Source organism: Dermacentor albipictus, chromosome 2 (genome assembly GCF_038994185.2).
Source record: "Dermacentor albipictus isolate Rhodes 1998 colony chromosome 2, USDA_Dalb.pri_finalv2, whole genome shotgun sequence".
In the NCBI taxonomy this organism is placed as follows: Eukaryota; Metazoa; Arthropoda; class Arachnida; order Ixodida; family Ixodidae; genus Dermacentor; species Dermacentor albipictus.
Window position 1 is genome coordinate 59,864,342 of NC_091822.1, and position 18,899 is coordinate 59,883,240.

Consider the following 18,899-nt stretch of genomic DNA (forward strand, 5'->3'; position numbering starts at 1 on the left):
GCCACTGTAAGCTAATGAAATTTTGGCAGTAAAGTTTTGGGGTGCATTCCTTATCTGGGCTGTTTTATTTCGCAACAACAAAATTATCCTGAAAGTGATATTTTTTTTTGTTTTCTTGCTTTCCCCGTTGATGATATTATTGTCGGGTTAAACTTAATATGTAGCACCACGAACTTGTAAACAAAAAAAATTTATTCGATTATGGGGTTTTATGTACCAAAATCTTAATCTAGGTTGGGGCACATCGTAGTCAGGGACTCCGGATTAATTTTGACCTCTTTTGTTTCTTTGACATACACCTTAGGCTTAAGCATACACCAGAGAAACACAGTGTGCAAGCACAGATATGCCTTTGCTCAGTCAAGCAATTTGTCTAGGTGGCAAACTCTAACAATTAGGTTGTCTTCTGCATACCAAAGGCTATCCAGATTGAGCCCTCTCTGAACTACAACACTTTTTTTTTTATGCTGAAGTTTCGCTATTTCACCTGACAGTCACGTCCTGCCCACTACTTCTGATTTCCATCATGTTACCAGAAATAGGTTCAGTTGAAGCTGACACCAAGAATTCTCAAAATGTTTTGGTACAGGTTATGGGTGCGTAAAAATACAAAGTCAAATCCAACAGTACTTGTAATTCACTTATGGACACTCCTTTAAATGCAACCAATAAACTTATTGACATAGTCTCACATTGTTTCCTTCAAAGTACTCTACTTATGTGTCAATTCACATGTCTCAGAGAGATTTGAATGCTTGGAAGCACTCATTGAGAGTGTTTTGTGCATCAACCATGCCCTCCACTCCATCAGGTGTTACTCTGAATCTAAACTACTGTCTCAAATCTATTTCTCTTCCATCCAGGAAAGAGAAAATAATTGCAGGGAGCTAAATCTTTAAAGTGAAGTATGTTTGCAACAACGGCCGTCTTCTCAGGTACCGCAAACCAATGCACAGTGAGCGAGGAACTGGCCAATGCATTTTCAAGATTAAAGCATCAAAAAAATTTTTTCCCTAATGCTTTCTTTTTTTTTCTACGGTACCCCAAGAAATTGCACAAAAATGCTCCATTAATTTCTTGCCCTTTATGCACAAATTCAGTGTGAGTAAGCCCTTCAAAGTCAAAAAAGGCGATCAACACTCTCCACGCAGCCTTTGACCTGTTGTGCTTTCTTCTGTCTTGGAGAATTCAAGTCTTTTCACTGATATCACTACAGCTTTGTTTCAGGGTCATAGTTGTACAGCCGTTTTACCACTAGTAGTTATCTTTAAAATGAAGTGCTTATCATTCCGTAAAAGTTCTTTCAGTTCCATGCACACACTCGATGCTGTTTTTGTTCAGTAGTGAGGAGTTTGAGGAGTAGTGAGGAGTAGTAGTGAGTTTGGCTGCGGCCCATAACTTTATCTTTGAATGCTTGCTGTAGCATTTGGTGGGTCCCTGCTGCCATCTTTCTTGGGGGTAAACAAAGCTTCGCTCAAGTTTTTTTTTTTTTTTCCGAGCAGCCTCATAGAGACCAATGCGAAATGTCATCAACATACCATTATACAAAAGTGCTTGTTGTGAGTGGATACTGTTACCACCACAACATGAACATCCACATTGGCTCAATACTCGTTAGTGATACTAGAGGAACCACCTAGCAGTGGAGCAGTGTGTCACCCTCCACGGAAGCTGTATAGCACATTCCCAAAAACATTTGGATCGGCCCTCATAAATCTGCTGATGCAGTAGGACTTCAAAATGTGCCTTAGGTGCGTGTCACGCATTCGTTAACGCCTGGTACGCTTGCTTGAGCGAGCGGAAGGAACACACGAACGCAAGGTGCAGCACACACAACATTCATTCAAAATGGACTCTTAAGGACAGGAAAACACGGTAACATTCGACTTATCGCTCACGGCATGCGTCCTCCCTTAGTAAGCTTACCGCGCACACTACTGCGTTTACAAACGTCTGTGCGGCGATTGTCTATTCACTGTAGTAGGAGCGCTTACAGTACCGGTACTGTTCGACGCGAGTATCGGCGTCCCCCGGTCTGTGGTCTGTCGATGCGATCTGGTCGTCGTCCGTCGTTGTCAGTGTCCGGCGTCACCGATGCCCCAGCCGACGTGACGACGGCACGGTCCCTGAGGCGCTGTCGCGCTCCGGCAGAGCGGGGCTCGTGCCGGCTGGCGCTCCCGGTGCACGCCGGCCCAGCTTGGTTCTCCGGACGGGATGGTGACTGGCTGTAGCCAGCCTCCGCGCGTCTACGTTCAGCGGCAGCAACGCTGACGTGTCCTAGCAGGTAGGACCGGGCCAGCGGTGGTTCCAGGGACGTCGGACATCTGCTCGCCGAGGCTGGTACTCAGGCGGGACGTCGATGTGTTGCCTAAGATCTGGGGCAGGACCCAGACAGGCGATCTCCGGCCGTCTTCTCTTGGAATGCTGCGCCCGGTCACCCCGTCCTTGCTCTGCGCGCGCCCCTTCTCCAAGATGGCGACTCCACGCACTCCCTCCGCTCTTTCTTCCTCGTCTTCTTTCCTTGTCCACGCTTGTCACTCCTGACAGTGCGACAGCATTTTTTAGGCTACTGCCCATTGCTGTGCTTGCAACACGTTTCTTTTCTCTTAATGCAGCATTTCGAGCAGTGTGGCCCTGTTCATGAAGTCACCATTGCAAAGAAGAAGGACACCAAAAATCCAGGTGAGGAACTTCTGAATTTCCTGGTGTGCAAGTTTCTGTGTGCTGCAGCTCCATCAATTTGAACATTGTTTAGATAAGAAGTAAGTGGGCTTTTTAATAGGGGTGTGCGAATACAAAATATAGTATGTGTGTTTCAGATGATGAAAGATGACGGCCGTGAAAAGTGGCCATCCTGCATGCTCGCTTTCCTTGGTGAGGTGGTTTGTCGGCTTTGTAAGGGTTGTGCAACCGCTGTGAGTGGACCTGCATTGATTTGATACGGAACTGTAACTTGAGTTGCTGACACCCGACAATGCAGCTCCAGTTAGGCCTAAAGGACTAGAAAGTGTGGCCAATGGTGTGACTGTGACAAAAATTTGCTGCTGGCTGATGTGATAACAGGCCACAAGCTATCACAGAGAGCTTGTCGCTAATATGTTCCTGCGGGTGGCTCGTCAGTAATCAGTAGCCAGATCGTTGGCCAGTAGCCAGATTGATGGCCGTTGAAGTGGCATTCGGGTCCACGGTTGGCCAGACGGCATCTACTGTGAGCGCGTATGCCAAGTTCCATCTGTGTGCTCGCATGGGGGCAAAAAGCTCCGAACTGCACGAGTCTTCATGCGGGAACATAGAACTCACGTATCCGATATGATCAGCACCTCTTCTGGTGGGTAATTGGTCTGATCTTTACACATGCTACTGTGCTTTCCACGTGAGCTGCTTTTGTTGTTCCATCTGTTTGTTTGGGACAGAAGGAACACCAGAATCCCGACCAAACTGTGGATTGATAGATATTACACACCGTGGGAACGCTACGCACATCAAGGCACCTACAACAGCCGGGTCATTCGTCGAATATGCCGAATATTCTAAAAATCGAATACTAGATATCCAATTTGCAAATCATGTTATTCTGACGTTTGCTGTTTGATTCGAAATCGAGTACTATTTGCGCACCTCTACCATTTAGTGCTTCCGAGAGAAATTGCATTTGATACTTTCTTTTTGCCATGAAATGTTTGATTATAATGTTCTCTATGCGTAATGGAAAAATGCGTGAGGCTTTTGACAGGAGCTCAGAGTAATTCAAATGCAATAAGCATTCATCCTCAGTGTTCTTTTAGTCATGACTCCTAATGGCACATGGCCTTCACATTATCGTACGCATCCTTTGCTTGCTGTGAAATGAAGAACCATGTTCTGTAATGCCTTGAAATAGACATGCCATTCTTGATGCGGTTTCCAGAATCCGTGTCACTCCTAGTGGAATGGTCTTCAATAATGTGCACTACAATCTGCACAACTTGGTACTTTGTGTGTACGTTATTGCAATGTTCTCAAGTATCTTGCGATGATGAGTGAAGGTAATGGGCTCTTACAGTTGCTGCCATGTGCAAGATCTTTCGACGCCATACACCCAGAGCGAGAAACAGCTGAGTGTGTCCTTACTCTCTCCTGCAGGCCAGCTTCTGTCCATGGGCTATGGCTTTGTGCAGTTCAAGCAGCGACAGGCAGCAAAACAGGCGCTCAAGCAGCTGCAACACTCCAAGCTGGACGGACATGCACTCGAGCTCAAGAAGTCCATGAGGGCCACCACCAAAGAGTGAGTGCCTTGCTGCAGTCTGGTCAGTGGTGTTCACGCTTGGTTACTACAGGGCTGCTACAGAGATTCCAAATACAGTCGAACCCACTTATAACAATATTCAGGTGCCACGAAAATTCTATTGTTATAACCGATAATTGTTATAATCGGGTTGCATGAAAAAACTCTAAATTGGGGGATGGTAGAGCTGTTGTGAGAAAACTATAATGGCAGGGAGGCCAGTGCCCCTCCCCACCACCTTCCTCCGTCCGGCTGCTGATTGGGTTCACTCGTCTAACTGCTTGCTGGGCGCTCTGATCGCGTGTAACAAGCCGCGGCTGTCGGCGTTAAAGAATGGCACTGCTATAACAATTGCAGATAGGGGTCACACGTGGCAAGCGATATGTGAGTACCGCCGAGGCATCGCTTTGGTGGCCCCAAAAGGGGCCTTTTAAAAATTGCGAGAAGGCGGCCGAGGCAGACTGTCAGCTTGAGAAATCCAGAAGAAACGCTGAGGCGATATTGCCATAAGCATCTTGCCACATTCTTTTCACTGGCTTGCACGAGAAAACCCTACGTTCGTCAGCCTTGCAAGCTTTACGCGAAGCTCGCCGACATCCTTCTCCAAGGCATCCAGGTGCTCCACGTAGTGCAGCGGAAAGTTGCTCGTGAAAACGAAGCCCCAGGGCGACTGAATCATCTGCCGGGCCTCCTGTGAAGACAATGTTGCGGCAGCCTGCCCTACCACGTCATCGCTGTTGTCGTTGCGGTCGCCGTCGCTATTCGATGCAAGCTGTCACAGCGATCGCCTCATCAGTTAAAAGCATTTAGTTTCCAAATCTACAGCTGTGCACTTTCTTTTTACCTGCAACGTCGTGCATTGCCGATGATCATCGGGCAGATCAGCCATCTTCCATTTTGGCAGCAAGATGCTGTGTGGCCAGGAACAATTTCAACGCAAACAACGAAGACCAACGCGAGCAATTAAGCTGTTAGCAGCACTGCGCTGAATGGGGAGCCAGCGAGCAGCCAGCGAGCAACCTGTGGGCAGCGCAGTCGGCGCAGTGCATTCGTGTTTCGTGGGGGTGGGGCGGCATAGAGCTGTGGGCGCAGCCCATTCATGTTCAGAGGGGGGGAAGGATGACAGGAGAGAGGCGCGCAGAGATGGCTAGAAAATGAGCTCGCAGTGGCTGTTGAAGCAGCGACCCATCGTGCAGCGGCTTGAATTTCTCGTTTCCCTTTTTCTTTTCAAAAATTTCACATTTCACTGCTGTTTGGCTCGGACACCCAGCAGCCAAGCTTCATCATTATAACCAATAATGCGGCATCAGGTCATTGTAGTAAGTGGGTTATTTCACCAAGGAAAACATGCAAAAGTCGACGGTGCAGTAGCTTCTCATTGTTACAACCGACATATTGTTAAAGCTCGTATCGTTATAAGTGAGTTCGACTCTATTATTCAGGCGCATGCTACATTCAGGTTCATATTAAATTGAGGTGCACATTTATTTTCTTGTGTGAAGCCCACTAAAATTGCATATGCGTTAGATTCGAGGGCGCTTCAAAATCATATAAATATGGCGTACAATAATATACACATACGTACACATTCATACACATATATATGTGTGCACACACGCATCGGGTTAGGTCAGAAAGCGCGACCTCATAACCTCTTTCATTTGTTTTAGGGCTGTGTCTGATGTCACAAGCCTTATGTGCAACCAGACACCCCACACAGGCGTTAAAAATCACAGGGGGCAAGTGGGCAGTGAATGCGACAGTGCACCCAACCCCAAACTGACTGTTGATGCAGGGATGTGGCGGCCGCCCAGCGCAAGAAGGTGACGGATCTCGGCAAGGAAGGCAGCAAGATCCTGGTGCGCAACATCCCTTTTCAGGCCAACGAGAAAGAGGTGAAGGAGCTCTTCAGGTAGGCATCCCACATGCACATTGGTGCAGTGTTTTGATTGAGGCTGGATTCCAGTATTCACCATACACAACGAAGTAGGTGGCTAAGCGGTCCCTGCCTTTTTAAGTCTCGTTCCGATTCTGATGAATCAGTCAAAGAAGACAGCTTTGCGAATACTACAGCGTATTACAGGTTACTTTTCTGTCCAGTCAAGATGGTGGCTGAGCAAAAGGCTTGAAAACTTGACAGGAAGGTCGTCTGCTCACAGGATAATGCATTCTTTTATGTGTTTAATGTAATCTATTTTGTGTATTTCATAGATTCGCACATTCAAAAAGTTAAAATACAAGGATAAGTGGTTTTCATTGCTTTATTTTGTCGTCATGAGGTGACATCAGGTCGCAGAGTCGATATTATTCGACTTTCCAAATTAGCAAGGATCACGTTAACCAGTTTCTACTCTAGGCTGCATTCTAGTTGTACATAAAACCAACTATGTAGCCCTTGCTTTGTGTGTGTTTTTTCTTTTGGTCGGCTATTTTATATGGCACTGTCAAGCACTGAAACATTAACTGAGCCTAGATTTAATCCTAGTTGACCGAGGACCGGTTGTACTTCTTTTTATGTATATACTGCTAACACTGTGGCCGGTCACTGCTTAGGATTGGAAAAGGCCCGTGCTTGCAAAGTAGGACTGAAAGTGTGGAAACTGGGACTGTCAGTAAAAGCGGGCATAAATTAAAAGGAAGCACCTTTTTTTCTTCTGCACAGCGTGTTCGGAACCCTGCGATCTGTCCGGTTACCCACAAAGCTTGCTGCCGGTGGTCGTCATCGGGGCTTTGGCTTTGTTGACTTCCTCACCAAAAATGATGCCAAGGTGAGCACAGCTTGCCTTGCTGCACCCACAGCGTACTTACACTCTGTTGCAAACTGTGGGAAGATCTAAGTCTGCATGTCGCATCCTTAAAATGAGAGTTGGGTCACAGACCAGAAATTTTAAAGAAATCATTATTCTTCAAGGTACAGTGATGAAGACTCGTACATATACCGTATTACTCGTAAATCTTTTGTTTATGTCCTTTGGTTCTACTTTTATGCAAGCTTCTTTTAATTAATTTTCTGCAAAGATTTCCAAGTATCAGTTTCTCAAATTTCGCTAAATAGGACATCAGCGGCATTTGTGTGATTAAAGGAATGCAGTAAAACGAACTTTATTCCTATACCTGCTTGCCATACGTTGACTCGCCGCACAACTTGTGGAGTGAGAGCACTCGTGGAGCATTTGTACATGTAGAAACAGCTGGCGTCATGTGAAAATGTGCCAGCTAGCATTCAAGTTCCACTTGCACTGATGCACAAGAATCATTCTAAAAAAAACACCACGAATTTGATTACAATGTCGGTAGATCATGATGACTGTTGTGTGTGCAAACTCACATGACATTGCGCCACAACAGAGTAGGCTACAACAGTGTGACGGCAGATCCGTCAAGCCCTCTGTAAACTTGAAGGTGATTTTCTCAAGTGAGCATGCCTGTGTAATCCCTGCTCAGCAACATAGTCGAGTGCTGCGCTAGCCGAGTACTGCTGTTTGCTTTTTGTCTTGGACAGTGCAACTAAACCACTGGGGGGAGGCTTCTTTGAAAGATGCACCACTATGAATTGTCTTGGGAAAGTGGACGGAAGGTGGCCACGGGTCGTAGGTTTGTAAGAAAATCATGGCTCTCCACGAGAAAATGAAGAGAAAGAATTGAGTTCTCCTTCTCGGATATCCAAAGCCAGCAAGTTCATGTGCATATATGGATTCTCGTTGGAGAAAATGGCAATACTGCTCTATCTGGACTAAATGTTTGTGTGCGAAATGTGTACCAGGTAACGTATCCAAAGTGTGCGCTCATGCTTGTATTTTCTTGTCTTTATCCCCGCATTGCATTACAAACCTTTTCTGCTTACTAACCCCTGTATTCTCAAATGATTCTCGACTCGAACCTCTTCCTCCACTTCACCGAGTTGAGCACAGCACCACCCCTCACATGCAGAAGTGTTGTTTCGTTTTCAATGCGCTTGGTTTCGTTTTGACTAGTCAAATAGCAAAGAAGTTAGACGGGAAACCGCAAAAACACGTAGCCATTATCGCAGAAATATTTTAACACGTTGGAAAACACGAATCACAGGAAGATCGACTCAATAAACAAAATAATACTTTCTCACGCCTACGGCCGCACTTGTCTGCCTCCCACCAATGCCAGCCTATAATCGCTATCGCACTCGCCTATCACAGTTTCCAGCATGCTTCCAGTGAACGACTTCATCCTCACTGCAGATTGAAAAATTCTGATAAAGAATGCTCCACGGCGTTTTCCACGTTACTACTTCATGATTAGACGCTCTGGCCGGTAAGATTTCCATTGCACTAAAAAGAGTGGGTACCATCAAAATTGGTTGTCAGTCCCTTTAAGGCGACATCCACCTAAGACTCACAAGTAATTAAACTGTTGCTGATGGGGGTATCTGTTTTAAAGCCTTGAAACAAAGTGCGGTCTCAATTTCTCTGCAAGATTGAGCATATATACTGACTCCACGATGGCAAGACATTACATGCTGCTCGAGCTTGCACTGAGAAAAATTAATGCATAAATGGACACGGTCGTTCACACTAATTTTCACACTAATTAGATAAATGTCAGTGAATGCTGCAGTAAAGTGCACACTTATTTCAGAGCAATGAAACAAAACAATATTAGCGAAAGATACATACCGTCCCATTGAAACATGCTCGAGCTACTGTCCTTAACTACATCGATAAATTATATATATCGACTTGTAGAGACCATTTTGCAAATGCAACACTTGTAATAAAGATGTGGCACCTTCAATGTATGCTTGATTGAAGAATGGTTGCTTGCTTAAGGTTCGAGCAGACACCCCGGTCAGTAGTTGTTGAGTGCTATGGGCGTATATGGCGAAGGGCCAATATTGTTGTTAAATCTAGACGTAACTTACACCTGCAAAAAGCAAGCAACACACGGCACGAGTGCAATGCCACAGACGCTGCAAGCAGCCACCAGCGCCTGCGATGACGGCTGCACTGCGGCAGGAACGCCCGTCTTGGAGCAGCCAGTTTTCATATCTCCCAGTTCTAGGCACGCGAGGGGCGCTACCATCTATTGCACTTTCTTCAGTCGAGGTGGAGTGTTGAGTGGAAAAACAGTCTAGAATGAGGGGGTGCCTTCGGATCACTCCTGGTGGCACCTGCTTCGTTTCATTCTTGTCCATTTCAACGAGAGGACGTTGCACTGTGTCCCTCATCCTTGCAGCGTGCGTTTGAGGCCTTGTGCCACAGCACCCATCTGTACGGCAGGCGCTTGGCACTGGAGTGGGCCGCCACGGATGACCAGGAGGTGGACACGCTGCGCAAGAAGACTGCTGACCACTTTCTCCGGGGCGGTGAGTGGATACCCCCGTTCGTGTCCTGTAGTGCCCTAAGACTGTAAGACTCGCGGATACAACTGCATTGCACAATGTCTGTTTTCATTGTAGACGTAACACATTTTATTATCTCTTTTTTTGGGGTCATCAGGAGCACCCTCTCATGTCATATTCATGCAGCTGTAGCATGCTGCTGTTACGATGAAGAGTAGCACCTTAAGAACTTGCTGAAGATACATAGTTTGTACATGATGTAAGCAGTGTGGCTATTGGGCGTACGTGGTTCTGTGTATTTTGGCACCAAGCCATGATAGCAGAAAGCCTTATGAACCTTTGACTCTTATATTAAATCACGAAATAATAGGAGTGTTCGAATAGTGAAATTTCAAAATCTTATAGGATCTAAATATTTTAGAAATACAACCCCAGACTATCAAATTTAATACAGCTAAAATTCGATATAACGAACTTCAATGTAACAAAATTTTCAATATAACTAAGTATTTAACTTTTTATAACTTCTTTTCCATGAAGCACCATGTATTTATCCCTATATAACAAAGTGTGTTTATAAACGATTTCAATATAACAAAATTTCACTGCTGCCGCGAAAGAATACCACTTCCGCAGGCTCAGATGGCCAAATGCTTCAATTACAAGCAGCTGCTTGCGAACACATCTCGAAATTATTGTGCTCCACATGACCAAAAGCGACTGCCAATGCGGAGCAGCATCATGTTCCGTGTGAAGTCCAAGTGCGATAAGATCCTATCGTTTCCCACACACTGTATACTTTGGATGCGAGTGAAAGCGTACGAGGGTGAGCCAACACAGATGGTGGTTTGATTAGCGTCGCCTTCTCGCACAAACAAAGGGAAAAAGGGTAGTGGAGTGAGCTCGCAGTGGCGTAGTCAAGCACACTCAGGGTATCGGTGGGGAACAGGTTTGGGTCTGTCTCCTTTTCTGGGCTAGCCATGGCGTTTCAAGGCCGTCAGAGCAGCCGAGCACATGCGCAGCCCACACACCCTGTTTTAAAGATAATCTGCGCCATGTGCAAAGAGTGGATATGGTGAGATAGTGTGGCATCATCTGTGCTGTCTTCCCACGCCATCAGTACTGAGTGTTCTGTAATTTCGAGTTTCGGAGATGCACTGTAGCGAGAGGCAGACGAAGCATTCTATCCCCGCTGCCAGCACTTTTCATGATAGCGTCCTCCCATTGCGGGTGATGCTATCAGCCATAGGAGCAGAGTGCATGCAAAAGCATGGCTGGCTTCGCTTCGTACTGCTGATGTGAAGATATTGTCAACATGGCATGAAACCGTAGCTTTCGTTGCCGACCCTCAAATTCAACAAAATGAATTTTTTTCTCATCCACATTTGCTGTTTCAGATTTCCTAATAATTCAGAAAATGTTGTGGCCCCCTTCCATATAAAAAAAATCTACCAATCTCTTTACTTATTTGCATGAAAGGTGGAATTTCAATATAATGAAGGAAATTGCCAATTTTACTGACTTCTTTATATTGAGGTTTAACTATATCAAATATGTTATCGTTTATGAAAGCAACATCAGATACAATGTTTGTGCAGGATCCATTTGGTGGGAAGACAAATAAGGCTTTTGTACATTGACACAAGCATTTAAATTAAACTATTAGACGTCCAAGTAAATGAAGCACTTGTAAATGGTAAAGAACCACTTTCAAGTATCAGGGGCACCAAAGCATGGCAGTAATGAAAGTAGGGAACGGTATGCTAACAGATTGACATACGATACTGTCTTCACTAAAGAAAACATGGGGGATACTACACTGCGCAGTGCATTGTTTTAAATCAATGCAAAGGTGATGAGACTGGCCAAATAATAAATTGGAAAGTGGCAAGCAAGCAAAGCAATATTGTGTGCAAGAAGCTTGTACTGTGGCCTTTTATACACAGTGCCTCACCCATTCAAGTACACCAGAGAGCTTGAAGAATGCCAGCATTATATTAATTCCTAAGAAGGGAGACATTAAAGAATTGAAGAATTATGGGCCTGTTAGCTTGCTATTGCTATAAAATATTCACCGAGGTCATTTCCAAGAGAGCAGGCTGGCTTCAGGAAGGAATATTCTACCACGGCCTCTTGATAAAAAAAAAAGTGCAGCCTGTAGCATCAGGCGGGCTGCAATGGGAGCAAATGTTGAAGTTGAAGTTGAAGTTGAGGTTTATTTTCCTTCAAGAATGAAAAAGGGAATTGCGACAAAAGGCGGTAAAGCCTGACGAGGTCACAGTTCCCCAAAACAGCCGATAAAGCAGTGAGCAACACAGAAATAAATATTAACATAGTATGATAGTGAAAATACATTGCATCAAAACAACATTGCACCAAATACATTGCATCATAGTATGATAGTACAAACCACAAACTATGATAGTACAAACTACATTTCATGAAACGACAATATTACCATGAAAAATATTACTTTTAATACAAAGACAGTGCACCATAAATCAAAGGCAGTGTAGAAACATGGCATGAGATCGATAAAGAAAACACACACATAAACAACTTGATACGAAAACAGGAGATGCTTCGCTAAGTAAAAAACTGAAATTATATTGAGTCAGTGCTAATTAGTAACTTTTTTATGTCTTTTTTAAATTTGTTCTTAGGGAGATCAAACATGGCGCTTAAAGATGGGTTATTGAGAAAAACTGTCATTTGGTAATCGAGCTTTTGTTTGCCGTAATTTGTCCTCGTTTTAGGGACCAAGTTTCTGTGTTGCTGAAGGGTATATTTAGAAGGAGGGCGGCTTGGAGCAATAGAATACAAATGATTACGATGGATGTACTGTAACAGGCGATATATGTAAACATGGTTTGCTTTAAGTAAATTATGCTTATGATAGAGTGGTAATGTTGGTAGGTTTTCGGGCCTACAATGGTAACCCTCAATAGCCCGCAATGCCTTCTTTTGCAAAAGCAATAACTTCTGTAAATTACTTATTGTTGTAGTGCCCTAGACCAGTGCACAATAGGACAATTTGGAAAAAAATAGTGCATAGTATATGGACACCTTTAGGGAAATGGGCAAGAGATCGCTGATCCGGTAAAGACAACCTGCAGTTTTACTAAGGTCCGTAATAAGTTTTGAAATATGTGTGTTCCATGATAAGTGCTCATTAAACCAGACACCAAGAAATTTCTGAGTTGTTACCTAAACAAGAAAGGGGCTGACAGATGGAATAGCACACTGTGGTGTAAAGTTTGTAAACAGGGATAAGATGCCTCAGAAAGGCTGGCCAACGTTTCGATAGGAGGACCTATCTTTGTCAAAGGCAGCCTCGTCATCCTCGGCGTGTTAGTTTTAAAGGGTTAGTGCAGTGACGTCACGTGCGGGTGTTGTCGCTGTCTCTCTCTTAAACTCTCTCTCTTTAAAATCTCTCTCTTTAAAACCAGCCGCCAGCGACAATGGCTTTCATAGATTGTGATAAGGCATTTGATTCAGTAGAGATACCAGCAATCATGGAGGCATTGCATAATTATTATTATTTGTTTTGAAGTCATATATACGTTTGGCAGGAATGGGAAAGTGAGAAGCACGCTGGCAACTACCACTGGAAGAGGCACAATGCCTGCCTACTCTAAAGAAAGGAGAGGACAGAAACATGGACATTGAAGATATTTAGGAGAGGAGGAAAAAGGAAACAAAGACCGTAATCAAGAAGTACAGGAGGCATATATATCTACAAAGGTTCCACAGCCACCTAGCTTCTCCACAAGAAAAGTGGAAATATACCTATGAAGAAACTGGACAGGCGAGGAGACACATTTTCTCCAATGCTATTCACGGCATGCTTGGTAAAAGTATTGCAAGCTTTTACACTGGGAATGATTAGGGGACAGGCTCAACAGCGAATACTTCAACTACCTTTCTTTCTTTGCTAATGGCATTACCCTGTGTGGCAATGCTGGGGACGAATTGCAACAAATGATTGAGGATTTATTTGCGAGATTGTAGGGAGAGGGTTGAAGAATAATGTGCAAAGAATAAAGGTAATGTTCAGTAGCCTGGCAAGAGAACAAGAATTCCTCATCTGCAGGAATGCATTTATTTTAGTTACTCATGCAGGACCCTGATCACGAGAAGGAAATACACAGAATAAAAAACGGGGGGCTGGAGCACATACGGCAGATATTATCAAATCATGTGCGGGAGCCCACCGCTATCCTTGGAGAAAAAAGTGCAATACTTGCATTGTACTGGTACTAACATATGGGGCAGAAACTTGCAGGTTAACAAATAAGGTTTAGAACAAGTTTAGGACTGCACAAAGAGCAATTGAATGAAAAATGTTAAAAGTGACATTAAAGGGCCCCTCACCAGACCCCATAGCAAATTTTGGTTATACGCTGGAAGTTGTTACCTCTTTAATTCGGATTTCACAGGGCTGAACAATATGTCCAAATTAACTGAATGTTAAAAAAATTAAATTATGGGGCTTTACGTGCCAAAACCACTTTCTGATTATGAGGCACGCCGTAGTGGAGGTCTCCGGAAATTTTGACCACCTGGGGTTCTTTAACGTGCACCTAAATCTAAGTACACGGGTGTTTTCGCCCCCATCGAAATGCGGCCGCCGTGGCCGGGATTCGATCCCACGACCTCGTGCTCAGCAGCCCAACACCATAGCCACTGAGCTGAATGAACTGAATATCGAATCGTCGAGGATATCAGGGGAAGAACAAACAGGTGCATACTACATCAACATACTTTTATTTGCTGAATGAATCAGCAAATCCTGTTTCTATTTTGCGCAAGACAGTGCAGAGGCTGCAGGTATCGTCATCTCGTGACCAATATTAGCGGTCGTAGCGGCGAAGGCCTCATGACTTTTCGCTACCACGTGCACATCCCGGATATTTTTTCGCCATTGAGCTGCTTGGTCGGCAACAGCATCGCGATGTAGCCGCTGGGTTTCATATCAGCGTGCAGGCTGCGGTAGAATCGCTCGTCATCCTTGGCAGCTTCCACGCGACTGTCGGCTCAAGGCACTCGGCGTGCATTTGCGGGCTGCTTTCACGCTCGGAAAAACACTTTTATGTAGCACGAACATAGCACGAACATTTCTGTAGCACGAACATTTTCTGTAGCAACAGAAAGCTGTATCGGGAGTTTTTCATGTTGCTCTACAGTTTTCTCATTGACACTTTCATCTAATTATAATAGTTGTAAAGTTGATTAATTGATCAGTTAATTGTGACTAAGTGTGTAATTAGGCGGAATTCAAAAATTAATATGAGTATCCCCAAGCGACGGCAAACAACATTCCCTTGATTCTGACCAGATACGTGGGATTTGCATATTTTTATATCTTGGTGCATGATAGTTGGACACCCTGTATACTACTCGTTTATAATTAATTTAACCAAAAGGAAATTTCGTTGCTGTTTGCCTTTAATCAGCAGGCCACCGCTACAACGCATTTTTAACCTATATGTAGCTGCGAAGCGTTACACCTAATCTAACCAATCGCGTTTCAGCTCCTGAGCTGTCACAGGACGGAAGCTTCCCCACATAGGTTGTGTAAGTGCAGTGGTGCACGCTTTACAGTAAAAATGTGCAAATTGGCGCTTATGGTGTACATACGCGTACGTTCTTGCAATTCTCGCAAGCTTTAAAACGAGTTCGTGCAGCAAGTCGATCGTAAACTTAAGGGGGACGGAAGCTGTGCAGTCGCTCGTGTCGCTTTTATTCTATTTTCTTCCGCCGTTTTCGTATTTCAGTTTGTGAACCAAATGTGGGAGAATTAGCCAGTCTCCACCAACATTTCTCGTGGAAATGTGGGCAGTATTTTTAAACGCGAGATAACTTATTTGCCGATACCTGCCGACGTTGGTAACTCTGGGTCTCTCGCCTCTATGCGATGCTATCTATGACCCCGTAGAGGGCGCTACAGATTGTGTCGGTCCGTGTGCGGAGTAACGCCATCGCATGACGACACGTAGGTCGACATCTCCGCGACGGCGATGGTATGACGATCACGATGGAATGACGGCGACAGCAGCGTGCCGACGTTGTCGTCACGACTCTGACCTTGTCGTACAAAGAAAGAGCCCGTCGTCGTGTCTGCAGCGCATTGCGCAATAATTATCGCTCATTGTTTTGTGGTCTCAATGTGTGAAAGGTTACCTGTTATCTGCTGCTTAGTCGTACATCATTTTTGAACCAATTGATTGACAGCCATAAGAATTTCTTGCATAGCCGGTCGTCGAACGGGAACAGTTAACTTCCCGCACCAACTCATTTTGCCGGTGTTTAGGCACGAAGTAGTGCCTCTTCTGCAAGACTTGAAAATTGACGTATTCTAGCGCACTATATATATATATATATATATATATATATATATATATATATATATATATATATATATATATATATATATATATATATATATATATATATATATATATATATATTGCGCTTGTCGCGCCCGGGACTCTTGCGTTAAGCCTGTATTAGCGCCGAGAGTAGATGTACCGGTGCAACGAGTGGCATCTTGAATGCTATCTGACTTGATCGAAAAGAGAGAAAGAATAAATGGCAAGCTATATATTAAAACATTTTCGTTTCGAAAACATTTTCGTTTCACCGCCCAAGCTATGCATAAGCTCGGAATTCTCCCAAGCAACTGAAATCCCAATTGCTCGCGCCTCTTTTTGAGAAACTAAATCAGTTTGGCGATTTTTCAGTGTATTTTCAGTGTATCTTTCAGCACGGGTATACGCGTGTAGAAAAGGGGACTGTCAAGCCTTCGGAAGCAGCGCTCGGTCGCGTGTGGAAAAGCGGACTTTGGATTTCAGAGCTGCGTGCTATCGGCTGACATTTTCGCGAAGGAGAGCTTGAAGGATAAAAGCAAAAGCGAAACAGGGTGAGGGATGGAAGAAACGGAACCGTTGCTTATATGGAAAACGCGCGCCGGATTTCAGGACCATATGGGTTCGCTTGACGTCTTTGCGTAGGGTAAAATTTCCTTTTTTAAATAGGAGGGGGGGGGGGAGAAAAGAAGAGGCGAAAGAGAGGAAGGCAGGTGGACCGAGTTGGGGAGCCCAGAAAGGAGCAGGTCGGCGAAGTCCTCCTGCCCGTAGAGGCGGTCGGTGTGGGCGCGTGCTTATCGTCTGCTGCCACTGCGCGGAGCAGACGACGAAGGCTGCGACAGCGCACGGGGGACCCGCTGGGGCTGTCGTCGGGGCCGGGGCGGCGGGTGCTCTGGGGACCGGAAAACCTCGTCCGCTGTCTCCGCTGCTGCTGCTGCTGCTGTTTCTGTCTGTATCCCCGCCTCATTGTCCACGTTCTCCTCGTGTAGCATACCGCGCGCTGCCCGCCCTTTTGATCTTTTTCTCTTCATTGTTCTTCTTCCTGTGCCTGTCTTATTGCTCGTTCTCTGTTTTCATCCGCCAGCAGGGCAGAGCGCGCAGGTCTTTCCGATTTAAAGTTTAAAATGTTAATCCTAATCTGGCCGGTGGCGCGTGCGCGAGACAGCGCGACGCGAAGAGGTGTTGGGTTCTCGACGCGTGGGAGGGAGCCAGCGATGAAGGCGTTGTGTTCGGCGTACGCTACCAAATCCGGGCCGTTCTTTGAATTTAGCATTGTTGCTTTTTTCGCCGCTCTCTCTTGCTCTTCGTCTCCTTCCCTTCACTTCTGCTGCTGCTGCTGCTGCAGCTGACGCTGCGGCGACCGCCGTCGGCGCTCGCGTTTCCGCCGCCGGATCAGAGGCGCAGTAACTTCACTGCTGGATTGGGCGGGAGTGGCAGACGTGGTTGCGCAGTGTAGTCCCCGTTTTGTTCTGCCGATCGGCGCGTGCGTCTCGCTTCTGCTTCCACCGTGCTTCTCTCCCTCTCTTCGACCCTGACTGAGTTTTGCTTTCGAGTACGTTGCTTTAGATAGCTGCTGCTGTTGCTGCTCTTCGTACGGGTGGATGTGCGTATGCAGCTTTGACGGGCCGTATTGTCCGTTCGCTCTGGGGCCTGCTGTGCATACTTCCTCTGGGGACGGGCCACAAGTTTGACGTGCGCTTGAGAAAACCCAACATGTTCATCTCCTGCCTGCCTTCTCCGCATCGGTTCTTCTGACTTTCTTGTTGCTGATCTGCTCATTGATCTTTTCTACGTCTCTCTCTCTCTCTCTCTCTCTCTCTCTCTCTCTCTCTCTATCGCTTCGCCCAGGAAACGACGCGCCCCCGCAAGGAAATTGCAGAGCAAAGCGTGCCCGCGAGGCCGATGACGCAATTGCCGGTGTACGGATGAGTGTTCGTGGCAAAGGAGCAACGTGTAAAGACGGGATAGTAGCAGCTTGAAGCGCCGTTTCCTGTGACATGCCTCGCGTATGCATCTTGCGATGAGTCCTCGCACGTACGTCGCCGTTGCTCTTGAATGCGGTCTTGACATTAGCGCCACATCTCGTTGCTACCGCTTGCCAGTGTTCTGAGCACGTCACAAAAGCGTATTTGGTGCGTGCGGCAAGTGTTGAGTCGTGCTGCTCATTTTTATGCGCGCCCAGCTGCCACCCGCACCTGCAGGTGGAGTTCACACTCAAGACAGTCATCAATTCTGGTCATTGCCTGATGTAATTGCCAGCCTACGTGAAGTGTCAGTTCTTGCAAACGCAAATCGTCAATTGTGTGCCCGTTCCTTCGTATGGCTCCAGTGATACACAGTTTTCTTTTTCTTTTTTAGACTATACTGATTGTATTATATATATATATATATATATATATATATATATATATAGAGAGAGAGAGAGAGAGAGAGAGAGAGAGTAGGAGCGGCCGGTGCAAACGTGGCGCTTCTGCAGAGGCGTTCCTAGGCGAGGCGGACATACTTTGCTCCTACTGACGGGAGTTTTGCTCCATGCGAATTCGTTTCGATGCGGATCGAGTCAGGCACTTTCGAAAATAACCCTGCGACAGGGTCATGACAGACTAAGAACAATGTGACTGCAGTTTAGTGTTACTGCGATAGCAATTATGTGGACACTCCAGGCGCGTTTCTCCCGTTGGCGTCGCCGTGAGGTTCCGTATAAAGTCCAAGAGAGACAACGCCGTCGCCGCGCGCCCTATGCTGTATGTGCGAGTGAAAGCGCGCGAGAGGAGCCGACGATCGCGTGACAGTCTCGCCTGCGCGAAAGGGAGGAGAGCGGTAAGGAAGCGCGCCGTCTTCCGTCGCGCGCGAGCCATCCAACGTTGCGAGGCACCGAGGGGAGGGAGGGGGGCGGTCTTCTACCCCGGCTGTAACTGCGTATGCGGCGGCTGCGCGCTGTTTCGCGGCCGTA

At 45.9% G+C, this 18,899-nt stretch overlaps 1 protein-coding gene across 1 annotated transcript in view; it reads left to right on the forward strand.

Annotated features, from left to right (window-relative positions):
* The window catches only part of LOC139055949 (probable RNA-binding protein 19), a 109,482-nt gene that overhangs the window by 53,326 nt on the left and 37,257 nt on the right, over positions 1-18,899 (forward strand). The window contains exons 22-26 of the mRNA XM_070533629.1: positions 2,616-2,682; positions 4,123-4,264; positions 6,060-6,176; positions 6,927-7,032; positions 9,473-9,602. Coding sequence (XP_070389730.1) covers positions 2,616-2,682; positions 4,123-4,264; positions 6,060-6,176; positions 6,927-7,032; positions 9,473-9,602 — 562 coding nt within the window. The remainder of the gene's footprint in view (positions 1-2,615; positions 2,683-4,122; positions 4,265-6,059; positions 6,177-6,926; positions 7,033-9,472; positions 9,603-18,899) is intronic.